Raw genomic sequence first — 14,932 nt, 5'->3', positions numbered from 1 at the left:
AAAGTTATCCGATGCCACGTTATTTGTAACTTCAAAACAGCATAAACAACCTATGGCCAAACTATGGTATATTAGTCCGGAGTATGATGCAGATATAAACAACAAAAACAACAACAACAAGGGAGATACCTTTGAACTGATAGGGAGTGACATGGAATGATTTCCAGGATATATAAGGATGAAAAAATAAAAGCATTATGAAAACAAGTATTTGGCGTATGCTATCTTTTGTGTAAGAAAGGAGGGTGAAAAATGCACATGTGCAAATGTTAATGCACATCTGCTTAGTTTTGCAAAAATAAACATAGGAAAGATAAACCAGAAACTAATGGAACTGGTTACCTACAGTGGGAGGAGGGGGTGGTGATGCTCTGGACGGAACGGGGGAAGGAGAGACACTTCTCACATGTCTCTTTGCATCGCTTCTTGGAATTCTATATATTCAATTAAATCAGCAAGGACAGGAAACAGTTAAAATAGAAAGCAAAAAGAAATGAATCCAGCTGTGCTTCAAATAAGTGACAAAATCACATTGAAGGTGGAAAAGAACTCATTCAAGTAACTTCTGAACACAGTTCAGAATGACTTCCTGTTCTCAGTCCAAGTCTCAGTCTAAGGAAAATAACAGAACTACAAGCGAATCTTGAACTCTTCTTTGGGTGGAAAGCTAAAGGATGACAGAGCAGAGACAACATCCCTCCTTCGTGTCAGTCATTTTGAGACTCACACTCTACTGTCCACAGCAGAGGTTCTCAAGGTGTGGTCCTCGGACCGGCAGTAGCACTTGGGAATCCTTGGACACACAGATTCTCCAGCCCATCCAGATGTGTAAAGTCAGGAACTCTGCGGGTGGGGTCTAGGAATCTATTTTTAAAAGACTTCTAAGTGATTTTCATGCACTTTTATGTTTGAGAACCACTGTCTACAGTTCAAAATACCAATAGCGCTTCCATTAGGAGATACACAATGTATGTGCATATGTGTAGTTTTTTTTCTTGAAATATGGCTGACTTACAATATTACATCACATTATTTCAGATGTACAACACAGTGATTCCATATTATTATAGATTATACACCAAATTTATCATAATATTATTGACTATACTCCCTGTGCTATACATTTCACCTCTATGACTTATTGCTTCTGTAACTGGTAGTTTGTACTTCTTAATCCCCTTCATCTATTTTGCCCATCCCCCATCCCCTCCCTCCTCTGAAAACCATTAGTTTGCTCTCTGTATCTGTGAATCTGTTTTTATTGTATTATATTTGTACACTTATTTTGCTTTTTTAATTTCCACTTACAAATAAAAACAGATGAATGGATAAAGAAGATGTGGTACACAGACACAATGGAATATTACTCAGCCATTAAAAAGAATGAAATCTCACCATTTGCAGCAACATGAAAGGACCTGGAGGGTATAATGCTAAATAGGATAAGTGAGGCAAAGACAGGTACTTTAATATTAAAAAAAAATTGTAACACAATAGGCTTCTACTTTACAGATGAGGAAAGCATGTCACAATTAAGTGATATACCCCAAATTTATGGGTAATGAGTGGCTAGAACCAGGGGCTAGAACTGCAAATCTGGGGTCCTCACAAATACTCATAAACCCCAATGTCCCATTAATACAACTTTCAATCTCATTGCTCCATGGAAATTTTAGCTATTACTTTGGACTGCTTATTTACTGCATCTCTCTTCAGAATCACATCAAAGGCATTCTCGTAAAGACTTAGTTCCACCCATCTTTGCTATCCTCAAAGCTTCTCCAACTCTAGGGAGTAACAGCCACTGATGGGCTGGGGGCTGGGGGCATCCAGAGAATCAGCAATGGTGGAAGCAAAGTAGAGCTAAGGTTAGGGATGCTGCTGATGGCAGCACAGGGCTGAAATACACACACTGCCAGAGAGAGGAGGCATAATGGGGAACCTGAAACTCTCCTGCTGGAGCTCCTCAGTCTTTCTGGCTGTTTCTACAAGCACTCCCCGGCTTACCTGTTGTGGGGCGGTGCCGTTAGAAAGGATGTCTAACAGATCAGAAGAGGAGAGAAAGTAAAACCGAGGGAAGGCAAGCCTTTTGGTATCCAGGTACTCCGCCAGAGCCTTCTCACACAGATACAATCTGAAGGAACACAGAATTTCCTCATTAGCTTTGCCTACATTCAGAGGCATGTAGACGTTATCTAAATGCAAACAAGGGAGACATATGGATTGCATGCAGAAGTCATGCGTGCATGGAACATGTATGTGCAAACATCCTCACTGGTGCTTTTTCACCAGAATAAACGTCTCTAATAATACCGCCTATTATGAGCACACAGGCAAATCAAAGCACACAGGCAGATGTGCTGATGGACTCCCGCCCTTAGGCAGTTAAGTAAGGTAAGGCCCTCAGAGACAGAGGTGGAAGGAAGCACTGCCTCCCCCTCCATCACAAAAGGGGCTGCACACAGACATCACCTGCTCTGGATATCTTCCAGTTTCTCGTAGAGACCTGATTTGTTGGTGGCTTCCACGACATTTGGAGTTTTCTGAGCATCATAAGCTATCTGTTTAAAGTCAATGTCAATGCCTTCAAATCTTGCAGAGTCCTGCAAATAAAAATGTGGAAAAAATTAACTATCACTCCCTTCAGGTCCAAGAAGTTACATTCATGTATTGTCTGTTTTTGAAATCTGTTCCTAGGTTGTCTAACACAGAGATTAGCCTCAAAGAAGGAAATACCTTTAGCTTGAAACAGGGGTTCTCAAACATTTTCTTCTTAAAAACCTCTTTATGCTTTGAAAAGTTATTGAAGAGTGGAGAGAACTTTTGTTTATGTAGGTAATATTGTATCTACCAATGTATCTTCTATATTAGAAGTTGAGAAATTTAAAAAAGTATATTTGTCAGAGTTCCCACTGTGGCATAGTGGGTTATGAAACTGACTGCAGCCACTAAGGTTGCTACAGAGGTGCAGGTTTGGTCCCCGGGCTGATGCAGTGGGTTAAAGATCTGGCATTGCCACAGCTGTAGTGTAGGTCACAGCTGCAGCTCAGATTCAATACCTGTTCCGGGAGTTCCCGTCGTGGCGCAGTGGTTAACGAATCCGACTAGGAACCATGAGGCTGTGGGTTTGGTCCCTGCCCTTGCTCAGTGGGTTAACGGTCCGGCGTTGCCGTGAGCTGTGGTGTAGGTTGCAGACGCGGCTCGGATCCCGCGTTGCTGTGGCTCTGGTGCAGGCCGGTGGCTACGGCTCCGATTAGACCCCTAGCCTGGGAACCTCCATATGCCGCGGGAGAGGCCCAAAGAAATAGCAAAAAAAAAAAAAAAAAAAAAATACCTGTTCAAGGAGCTTCCATATGCATAGATTAATCGTTATTAATCTAAAATAATTACATTTTCCAAAACAATATAAATTAAAGAAAAAAGTGGCATGATTTCATTTTTTTTTTTAAATTTATTTGGCCATGCCCATGGCATAAGAAGTTCCTGGGACAGGGTTCAAACCCATGCCACAGCAGTGACAATACTGAATCCTTAACTGCTAGGCCACCAAGGAACTCCTCGCCTTTTTTTTTCTTTTTAATTTTGGCAAATCTTTTCAATGTCTGACTTAGAAGATGGCCAGATTCTCTTCTCCGCTTCTGCATTCAATCTGTTATGATATCACATCATGTAGCTTCTGGAAAACTCCACTGTACATTTGTGGAAGAATGACTTTAAAAGGCAAATACCAGTATTTTAGCATTATTTGTAAGAAAGTTTGGACCCGGAGAATCTCCTGGAAACATCTCAGGGGTTACCAGACCACACTTTGAGAATTGTTGGCATAAAATATTGAATTCCTAAGTCAGGAAGACAGTGGCTCCAATGTTCTTTCTGGGTCTGTGCAAAAGTTAATACAACCAAAGTAAGTGTTTCTGCAGCAAATGATGCTACTATGATGTCAAAGTTAATTAGATATTATCATTCCCCCCAACACACACCCTTCACAGTATTGTTGAAATGACTGGGACAATAAAAATGCAAAGCACTTTAGCCCAATAACTGGCACCTGGTGAGAACTTGTGTTATTATTACATAACAACCATATTGGTATGTGCTGTGTGCACTGTTTTAATTCACTTCCTAAGTGGGGACTAGTATTAGCCTCAGTTTACATATGGGAAAACCAAGGCACTGAGAAGTTAAGTAACTTTCCTTTGGGCCCTGCAGCTGCGAGGCGGAGAGTGAAGACTGTAACTGGGTGGCCAGGCCCAATTTGCTGGGACCTCTGTGACCCATGCCACTCTCCCTAGATTTAAAAACAAGAGGGTGAGGTGAAGTAAATTACAATTTCTCCTCAGTGAGTTATTTTATGCCAGGTTATAGACATATAGGAAATAACTGACACAAATGTTTGAATAGAAAATTGTAATTATACTGAGAGCAATTGTGTAAAAACATGTATATACGTGAACAAAAGTTGGGAAATAGTCATAATGAATCAAATTATTTACTAGCTCGGATGTAAGATCATGACTGATTTTACTGTATTGCAGAACTGTCTTTGTTACCATATTGTTAACACGAAGGAAATAAATGGGAGTTCCCATTGTGGCTCAGTGGAAACGAATCTGACTAGTATCCGTGAGGATGCAGGTTTGATCCCTGGTCTTGCTCAGTGGGTTAAGGGTCCGGCGTTGCCATGAGCCATGGTGTAGGTCACAGACGCAGCTCAGATCTGGCATTGCTGTGGCTGTGGCGTAGGCCAGCAGCTGCAGCTCCAATTTGACCCCTAGCCTGGGAACCTCCATATGCTGCAGGTGCAGCCCTAAAAAGACTAAAGACAAAAAAAAAAAAAAAAAAAAAAAGAAAGAAAATAAATGTATTTACATGTTTTACACATAAACCTCAGAGGTTAATAATATGAATTCTTTATTACACTTTGAATTGAAAGTTCTCAAATGTCTCCTTTAAAGCATCTACCAAAGTCCCCCCACTACGTCCTCACTCCCATCTCATTAAACCTGCCCTTCTTTAATCACTAGCTTCGGAGATAAATAAAATCTTATTCAGTTTCGCTTAATGACAACAGCTGCAGCAGAATTGTTTTCCATTATTTTTCATTGCAAATGTACAACCTTTAATCTGCACTATTACATTAAATATGCTTTTGTGGGATGAGCTGGAAAAATATCATGTTTTGATAGAATGTGCTGTAACTTTGAAACAAGGTCTGGACAACATGTGACATTTTGGAATCAAACTAATTTGTAAGCAAAGAACTCACTGTGCTGAGGGATAAGGAAGATGTCTGCAATTTTTTTTTTCAGTGAATTAGAGTCCACTGAGAGAAGGTAGATTAATGGCACATTAATTAGGACAAAGTTGAAGGTGCAAACCACTACAGGAAAGGTAGTAATGAGAAGAAAGCATATTTTAGAGAAATTCCTGGTTTAGTGTTTAGCTGAAGACTAGTATTTCGCCTGCTGGTGCAGGCCAGGAGTTTATAGGATGGCTCGCTGCAGAGAGGGAACTGAGTTTGCCTGGGAACGATGCTCCCTCCCAATGGACACCTGCACTGTAATTACGTGTGGAGCAACCCAAGAGCAGCTCATACTATGACCTCCCCTCTCCTGTACGCTTTTTGCTGGTCCCTAAAAGCAGATCTTCCTTGCTTTTTGCTGGTCCCTAAAAGCAGATCTTCCTTGCTTTTTGCTGGTCCCTAAAAGCAGATCTTCCTTGCTTTTTGCTGGTCCCTAAAAGCAGATCTTCCTTTCTCTCCCACGCACCTACGAACACACTGACTGGTGTGCACTTCACTTTCTCCCTTTTCCTCTGCCTGACTGTTGGTGGCTTCTGAGGCCCACGTTTCTCGGAGGTGCCCTTAAGTGAGGCCAGAGCAGGGAGGCAGAGGAGGAAAGGTCTAGAGGCTCGGGAACGGGGGGTCGGCCCTTGACTTGGGGAAGGAGCAGAGGGAGCAGGATTTCCTTAGCTGGTACCTGGGGCAGCTGAGCCCGGATATCTTCAGATCCAATGAATATGCTTTCTAGATGAGACCATGTGCGCTGCACGTCAAACCAGATGGAGATGACAGCGTCGGCCGTGGACAGCTTCTTCTGCCAGCCCGACACTTCCTCCAGGAAGAAAGCAATGTACTTGGACATCATCAGGGTCTGAAGTTGGACTTGGTTATCCTCCAGAACCTCGATGAGGTCCTCGTCGGACCGCAGCAGGGGCACTCGGGTCCGCGGGTGGGGCTCGTACTGGAATTCCATGCCAACCCAGGTGGTCTGCAGCTCCTCTAAGATCTTCTCCATGCCCATCTCTTTCACGGCTTTGTCCACGATGCCCCGGACCTCGTCCTCAAAGTGGTGCAGCTGGAGCTGCAGGAGGTGGGCCAGGGTGGTGCCCTCGTCCATGGTGAAGCTCACCCCCGTGGCCTGCATCAGCTGCCTCCAGTGGCGCTCCCGGACGGCTGGATTCTGCAACTCAGCCACGGCCCTCAGGGAGCTCAGGGTGTTCAACACCGTGCTTTCCAGGCCTGTGAAGGCCTCCCAGGCCCTGACCTCCTTATCCAGGTTCCGGATGTGCCTGGCAAACCGTCGGCACTCCAAGTCCAGGGCCTCTACGTTGACATCCCTCCATGGGGTGGTCTCCCAGGCGCGGATACTGGAAGTCACCATCCCGATGGTGTCCCAGAGCTCCTTCAGCTGGCAGGCCTCCTTCCTGCACTGCCTCAGCTGCTTATAGTCGGGGACGCCGACCTCGAACAAGCTGGCAGATTCAGAGATGGAGGCCATGGTGGATTCCATCTGCTGGATTTCCGTGTGCCTGGCATCCAGCATCTGATGAGGGTCAGTGCTATCAAACCTACAAACGACAATGTTTTCCCTTTAGAAGAAGAGCACACAGGGTCATTTCCTAGAATTTTACCAGCGTTACAGCAGCTCCAATCTTTAAATTCTTAGTATTTGAGCAAAGAGCAGGGACTTTCACCAAAGCCTGGGAAGAGAAGACATTCAGGGTGGGTTGGGGTGGGATGAGCATAACCAGCTGGACGAACGCCATGTTTGGATCCATTCTTCACACCTGAGAAGGTAATAAAAATACTCTCACCCGCCACCCTACCCCACCCGGGGGGAGCGGGAAATATGCCCTCGTCCAAGCTGCCTTTAGACCCTGCTTCCATAGGGTGGCCCTGGACCACTTGACACAAGAGCACTGTCCAGTTACTGCAGATGCTGTGAAGGCAAAGCTCCTGCAAGGAGCTACTCGCAGTGGGTGGTCAGTAAGTGAGAGAGTCCAACCCTGACCCACTCTGGCACTGCTCCCTCTAGGGCAGTGGCTCCCAGACTTAGCTGCATCTTAGAATCTCTTGGAAGCTTCAAACGACCTCTATGCCCAGGTCTAGGCTCTAGGCTGCTCCCTAAAGGATTGAACCAGAATCCTTGGGGATGGGACCTAGGCAAGAGCATTTTTCAAACTCCCCAGGTGATTCTGACGTGCTTCTCTGGGGTGAGGCTCATGCTAATGGCCTGCGTCACCTCCGAGGAACAGTGCCTCCAGGTTTGAGAACCGCTGAGAGGGGCCCTGACATCTGCACACAAAGCCCTGTGCTGTGTGGCTTTCCTGCCCAGAATGCCCGCATCAGGCTCCACATCCCTGAGTACTTCCTCCAAGCTGCCCCTGATCTCCTGCGTCCTGTGGCAGCCTCTGCTTCTGCACTGGACTCCTATCAGCACTACATGCAACTTCACGGTTTTAGATCCCGTTTCCTCCTCCTCTTCCCTGGGTGCTCAGGGCCCCCACTGCTGCTCCCGATCTTCATCAGATGAACCTACTTTATGCTGCTGCCCCTGCAAACTGCATCCCTGACAGCCTCTCCTCCAAATAAGAACTATCCATGCAAAGGGACACACATGGGCCAGGAGGATCCAAATTCACGTTCAAGAAGCCTCTCATTTTCCTCCCAGACTCCCTTATCCCTTCTTCCCATCCCAGTCTCAGGTTTTCTGCTTTCTCTGTGCTTGCAGGGCTAGATATTGGGAATACCGTGACTGAGTGTGAACAGCACGTTTCCCTAAAATCAGAAGAAGCTTCATGGGGTTCCTCATAAAGGAGAAATTGAGAGGAAAGTAGTGATTCGAGAATTGGCCATTTCCTCCAATCACATGTGCGTGTACGTGGGTGCGTGTGTGCATTGGCTGGCGGGTGGGGTACAGAGCGGAGGGAAAAGGAAGAGGATGACATGCAAACTCTTTTCTTGAGCTGCCTCTTGTCTCAGTTATCTTTGGAAATATTTGACTTGACGGATGGAAAGTAATCTTAATTAAAGTCATTTACCTGAACTGCTCACCACTTAAGCCCAATTACCACGCAACACAATAACAGTTATGCATACCATTAAATCAGTGTCAGATTAACTTTGACGCTTGCTATGTTTGATTCCCACTTGTTCCATCTAAACAGTTTTGGCTCATGTGCGCTGGTTGTGGATTTTCACCTTAAGAGAATGAGATCGAATGTCATCCCATGATTCCACCACTGCCCAGCCCGCAAGTGTTTCAGGCTGGGTTGGGGTTCTGAGTCAGAGGGCCCTTCGTCTACGTAGGCATGAAGCCTTCTATTCCATGAGAGTGGTGGGAAAAGAAAGAGAGAGAAAGAGATGCGACATCCTCATGCCAAGTGGGCCAGGAAGAGAGATTAACAAGCATGAAAGTTCCTTCTACATAATCTTTCAAAAGACTAATTGTTGGAATGTGTTGGTTCTACTTTTTATCTTGACTAGAGTGAACTTGGAAAATGAACTTAGCTTCTTGGTGTTAGTATACACCAGACGAATTCTAAAAGCCCATTTTCTATTTATTAAAGGAGTATAATTCAGGAATATTAGGTAAGCTAGGAGCTATCAGAGTTTGAGAGGTGGACACAGACGATAATAAATGATCTTCCTAACTGTTCTTTCCTCAGCTCACCTGACCATCCTTGAATCAATATTGGTTTCTCAAATACTTGTAAGAGGTGATCATGTGTCAAACTTATTCCAAACTTCATTTGCCCTGCGGCATAATTTTTGTTTATAGTTTAAATTTGTGGACGTTCATTTCCTACAGCTGAGCAAACATAAAAGTTAATTTGACCTAAGCAGCGGAAGGAACCTCTAGACGGGAGAGAAGGGAACCCTGTTCCTGTTTCAAAGCTCTAGTGCAAACTGTCAGGATATTCATAGACCTGATTAATGTGCCTCATAAACTTGAAGCAGTTCTCCAAAGCCTGGGGGAACAATACAGCATGAGAACAAGAAAGTAATAGGAGGGCAAGGGGTGTAGTTCGTCTTTGAAACTGAAATTATAATGCAAAAGTATTTTAATCTGAAAGAGAAATGCCTAGAAAGTCTGGATGAATAAAAGTATAATTAAGAGAAATGGAAATACAGTGCCCATGTGCATGATTTTGGAAAAAGTAAGGATTTGGGCCTGACCTAGATATGGGGAAGGAGAAAGAGGGGAACGAGTGACCTGAGTGAATCCTTGCTGAATGTCAACCTCAGCACCACACCTATAGGCCCGAGGGATAGTGACACGCCTCTGCTTGATACTGAACAGGTACCATAAAACTCAGCATGTCCCCTCTGAGCTGGGGACCTTTCAGGTCTTCTCAACCTGTGGGCCATCTCAGGTGCAGCAGGACAGACCCCTTCCTCTTACCTGTCCAGACAGAAGAGCAGAAGTGTGCCGCCCTCTCCCGGCCCACCTCCCATATTCGCTCAACACCCCCACTCTCCCAGCTGAAGCCTCCCTCAGACCCATCCTCCCCTCCACAGGCTCCCCATGTCTCAGCCGGGCTGTGGCAATCACCCTCCCGTGCAGCCTCCACCTTGAGTTCATCTCACTCCACCCTTCTCTGCAGCCAGGAGAAAGGTGTTTACATAGTGTGTGTCGTTCTCAGGCTTGGACTCCTCTGTGCTCATTCATGGTCAAAGCCTGGCCACCTGGACCTGTTCTCACCTCCCACCTCCTGCATCATGGCCACACCCACATGCAGCCCTCCAGCTGCCTGTTCCGTTTTCATCCTTCTGTGTCTCTGCTTCCTTTTCTTGGAAGAGCCTCGCTCTCCACTCCTCTCTTCCAAATGGCTAATTCTCACTTGCCCACTGGCTGAGGCATCAGCTCCTGCAGTGTGCTGCCTCTTCAATGTGGGTTAAAGTTGGCAGTGATGGACATGTCTAGTTACTCATTTTTGAGGCTGTCTCCGAGGCTCTAAGTCCTTGATGTCAGGAAACCTGTGTCATCTGAAAATCCTAGCACTTACATCATTTTTTGCTGACTCCACTGTTGCGACCACAACCTCTCTGCTCTGTGGAAGCCTGAATCATGTGACTGAGTCAGATTAACAAATCAATGATGTGTCTGAGGATACTGATACGTCCCTGGGAGATTTAATGACGAATACGGCTCTTTTCTCCAGCTTTTGAAAGGACAACAGACAGTGCATGAGCAGGAGGAAGGCCCTTCTTTCCTCCTGTTGGCTGCACTGGGCTAACTGGAAAGCCTGCCGCCACTGCTTGTCATGGAGGACAGCCCCCAAGGGGAGCATGTCTTCAAGAAGGTTCTCCTCACCACTCTCAGAAGCTGAGAACACCAATGACTCCATCGAGCTAGAGGTGATGGGGATCAAACACCTTGACGGAGAAACCCTTGGATCACCTTGGCCTTGATGCGGATAAGGAGACTGGGCTATGTGGCATCATTCCTTAGGATAAGGAAGCCCGTGCCCCAGGGAAGAGAGACAACAAGAGAAAGGCATTAGAAACCTGAAGCATCCTGGTCACTCAAATGGGAGAATGAGTCTCCGTTGTTAAGAGTTGCCAGAGGGCCCTGAATCTGGGTGTGATGGTTTAGCAGGTTAAGCTGAAGTGAAGGAGGCTCGGCTAGGAATGTGCAGAAACACCTTCAAGTTAAGAATTGAAAGAGGAGGAGTTCCTGTCATGGCTCAGTGGAAAGACGCAGGTTTGATCCCTGGCCTCCATGAGTGGGTTAAGGACCAGGCGTTGCCATGAGCTGTGGTGTTGGTTGCAGACGTGGCTCAAATCCAGCACGGCTGTGGCTGTGGTGTAGGCTGGCAGCTGTAGCTCTGATCTGGCCTCTAGCCTGGGAACTTTCTATGCCACGGGTGTGGCCCTAAAAAGAAAAAAAAAAAAAAAAAATTGAAAGAGGATGAAAAACTCAACTCTAACGTGAAGAAAGAACCGCACCCCCAGAAACCTGACTTCTCCCTGCACCTGTCAGACTGCAAGGGACAAATGAGACATAAGAGCTTTCCTTTCCTGGCCCCACAAAGACAAGATCAATGTGAGCTTCACTTGCAATCCAGTCAAGAATAGAACCTCGCCATCATAGAGGCCGCACCAGGGTCTGCATTTTAGAAATTCGTGGGTGATCTAAAAGTGAAGGAACCAGAGCTAAACTCATTTGCCACACACAGTGTCTAAACATTTTAAACACATACATCCACGCACACGAAGCTAAGAAACAAATCCATGCATTGACACCCACGAAGATTCCCTTTAGAATTAAATCCATATTCTGTCCTAGTCTTGATAGTTTTCCTGACAAGAGGAGAAATACATCAAAATTGCAGTAGTGTTTGGCTTTCTACACTGCTGGGAGCAGTTCTTTTCAAAGTATTCTCTTGCAAAAACTCATCTGCATGTCAAATTAACAGATGCGAATTTAGAAAACCCAGCTAAGGGTAGCAATGTTCTCACAGCCAGCAGATACAAGTGCTAAGAAACAAAAAGCAATGCAGCTATCACATGAAAAAGACAACACGAGCTGATCAATACACACCCATGTTGTAACTATGTAGGAGGGATACTGGATTTCCAACACACTTACCAGAAACACATCAGCAAACAAGTGTTGGTCCATACAGCCAGTCTCAGATGTCTAAGAGCAATTATTCTAAAAGAACACAGACTCATTTGGTGTTATATGCCCTGGCAGGATTCTTAAAAGTGAACCAGTTGCTTCCCTTAGAGCAGCAGTCTCTACCTTGGCCAAACACTGGAGTCACCTGAGAAGCGCTGCAAACTACTGATGCCCAGTCTCATCCCCCAGAGTCTGATTTAGTTGGGTTGTAGGACAGACTGGACAGTGGAGGTTTTAAAAGCCTCTCAGGTGATTTTAATGTGCAGCTCAAAGAGCAGCACCCTATTTTAGAGCCCTATGCTGTATGTTCATCTAAGCACAGTTCATGCATCTGTCCTTCTCTGCCTCTTGACAGACTCATCTTGGTCTCTCTAGGCGCAACTATGATGCTTGGGAGAGAGTACTGTCTCGTAAATGTTTGATGAATGAATAAGAATATGTAGACCCTTACTGTGTGCTAGGCTGGGGGACCAAGCATCTCAGTTTGCCTGAAACAGAGGGGCTTCCCCAGATGTGTGACTTTTCAGTGCTAACTTGAGACCAGGTAAACCAGTATGGCTGGTGGGTATTGGGTGCTATGCTGAAAACTTGCAAAGATTTGTTTTTTTTTGTTTTTTTTTTTTTTGGTCTTTTTGCTATTTCTTGGGCCGCTCCCGCAGCATATGGAGGTTCCCAGGCTAGGGGTCTAATCGGAGCTGTAGCCACTGGCCTACGCCAGAGCCACAGCAACGCGGGATCCGAGCCGCGTCTGCAACCTACACCACAGCTCACAGCAACGCTGGATCTTTAACCCACTGAGCAAGGGCAGGGACCGAAACCCGCAACCTCATGGTTCCTAGTCGGATTCGTCAACCACTGCGCCACCACGGGAACTCCAAAGATTTGTTAATTTAATCCTATCAACAACCTAAGGTGGATGCTATTATTACTGCCATTCTATAGGAAACTGAGGCACAGAGATAGTAAGTGATTGCCCTGACCAGACAGTGAGTAGTAGTAGACCTGAGATTAGACACAGGGCTTGCTAAATGCAGAGTCTACATACTTATTCATTATGTTGTATTTCCTTCTGACAAAGTTGTGATTTTTTTTTCCTGCTTTGTCTGTTGCTTTACCATATATGTCCCAATGTCAAATTTCTGTGGGTAAGTAACCCTTGAAAATAAAAAGTTCCCTTACTCCTTACAGAGGGCATTTGTCAGTCTGAGGACTTCCAAGCTTGTCTGACCAAAACTATAGAGGAGACCCAGCAGGAAGCCCAGGAAACAAGCAAACCCAGAGCTGGATTGAAGGGAGAGTAATAACTGTAAATGGAAAGTAACCTTTTAAAATTATTTTAAAAATTTAAAAAGAAGAGAAAAAATGTGATCCCAATGCTTTAAAAAATAAATAAAAATTAAAAACATAAGGGGAGACAGAAACACTATAAATAGATATAGCTGTTAGTCTTTCTTGCTAGAAACCAAGACCACCTCCAGTCTTCTGTGCATGTATCTGGATGTCAGAGATGTGTTAGATACATTGAAAAGTGCTATTTGTAACATTCAAGGAAAATAAGTACCCCCCCAATCCAGAAGCAATGCATATAAGGTTTGGAGTATAACCAACTCACTGCCCCCCTTTCAGGAAATCACTGAAGGATATATAAAAAAAATAAGTAAGTCTCAGGGATGTAATGTACAGCACATGGAATATAATCCATAAAATGATAACTCTGAAAACAAAAAAGGAAATCAAAATAATAAAGTAATAGCATAAAGGAAATAAAATAATAGCAGGAAATAAAGTAATAGCACAAAGCTGTTAAAAAAAACAAAACTTGTGGAGTTCCCTTCGTGGCGCAGTGGTTAACGAATCCGACTAGGAACCATGAGGTTGCGGGTTCGGTCCCTGCCCTTGCTCAGTGGGTTAAGGATCCGGCGTTGCCGTGAGCTGTGGTGTAGGTTGCAGACGCGGCTCGGATCCTGCGTTGCTGTGGCTCTGGCGTAGGCCGGTGGCTACAGCTCCGATTAGACCCCTAGTCTGGGAACCTCCATATGCCGCGGGAGCGGCCCAAGAAATAGCAACAACAACAACAACAACAACAACAAAGACAAAAAAAAAAAAAAAAAAAAAAACAAAACTTGCCATGTTTAGAGGCCAGGAGGCAGTGCTGGTCACTTGTGTCCCTACCTGAAGGGAGCTTCTCTGCGAAATCTCTCCCAGAACTGCTGCTGCTCCACATCAAAGGCCGAGCATCTCTGGCGGAGAAGGGTCACTTCATTCGCCTGCAGGGGGGCCACCTGCTGCCTCACGGTAACGGCCATCTTCTTTATGCTGCTCCACTTCTCAGGCAGCTCCTGCAAAGGAGACCCCGGTGGTGAGACCTGCACTGTGTTCCTCTCCACCATCCTCGGGCCTGAGGCTGGACGCACAGGGATGTCTTCATCTCCACCAATGCCAGGCTGGGGTGTCTTCATCTCCACCAACGCCAGGCTGGGGTGTCTGGCTTCGCTTGCTCTGCCCTCGCTCGGCTCCCTGGCTGCCCACTCTCCACTTCCACCTGCATCGGACTCCACACTAAACTTGCCCTCAACCTCTAGCCAGCAACGTTTGTCCTCGCTGTGTTTTCCAAGAGTGCCTGGGCATCTTCTCTGATGCCCCACATCTCCTCTTAGACCATCTGAACATTCCTCAGACCTGCTTTCTGTTCTCCGAATCAAAAATATGGTTTATTCTTAAATCTGGGAAAAGACCCCAAACATCTCATCCAAATCAGTTCTCCCACATTTCTCCAGCATTACAGTATTCCCGTTTACTGAGTTTCCAGGAAGTGGAACACATTATGCATATGTGACACATACAGTTCCAAAACATGGACCTCCAAGCCCTGTTTTTCATTTAATCCAAACCCACCTCAGCCTACTCTGAAATTCCCAAACTTCATTTCTTCTATTAAGAAAACATAAACTTGGAGTTCTCATCATGGTGCAGTGGAAACGACTCCAACTAGCAACCATGAGGTTGCGGGTTCAATCCCTGGA

The 14,932-nt window shown here is 45.5% G+C and overlaps 1 protein-coding gene across 20 annotated transcripts in view; it reads right to left on the bottom strand.

Annotated features, from left to right (window-relative positions):
* The window catches only part of DNAH9 (dynein axonemal heavy chain 9), a 330,145-nt gene that overhangs the window by 242,395 nt on the left and 72,818 nt on the right, over positions 1–14,932 (bottom strand). For 19 of the 20 annotated variants that reach the window (XR_014821870.1, XR_002337369.2, XR_014821872.1 and 16 more), the window contains 4 exons: positions 14,082–14,248; positions 5,979–6,849; positions 2,473–2,603; positions 2,008–2,134 (listed from right to left, as the gene is read on the bottom strand). Coding sequence is in view for 12 of the 20 variants with exons in the window: in XM_084986157.1 (XP_084842283.1) it covers positions 2,008–2,134; positions 2,473–2,603; positions 5,979–6,849; positions 14,082–14,248 (1,296 nt within the window). In the remaining 8 variants the exon portion in view is untranslated. The remainder of the gene's footprint in view (positions 1–2,007; positions 2,135–2,472; positions 2,604–5,978; positions 6,850–14,081; positions 14,249–14,932) is intronic. The other variant, XM_084986166.1, reaches the window with a different exon arrangement.

This window comes from Sus scrofa, chromosome 12 (assembly GCF_054392235.1).
Source record: "Sus scrofa isolate SSC_HxYL_T2T_F1_AM1 chromosome 12, Sscrofa_HxYL_maternal_Yorkshire_Landrace_v2.0, whole genome shotgun sequence".
NCBI classification, from domain to species: Eukaryota; Metazoa; Chordata; class Mammalia; order Artiodactyla; family Suidae; genus Sus; species Sus scrofa.
The sequence above is the reverse complement of the archived record's forward strand: the minus strand, read 5'-3'. Positions and strand labels throughout refer to the sequence as shown.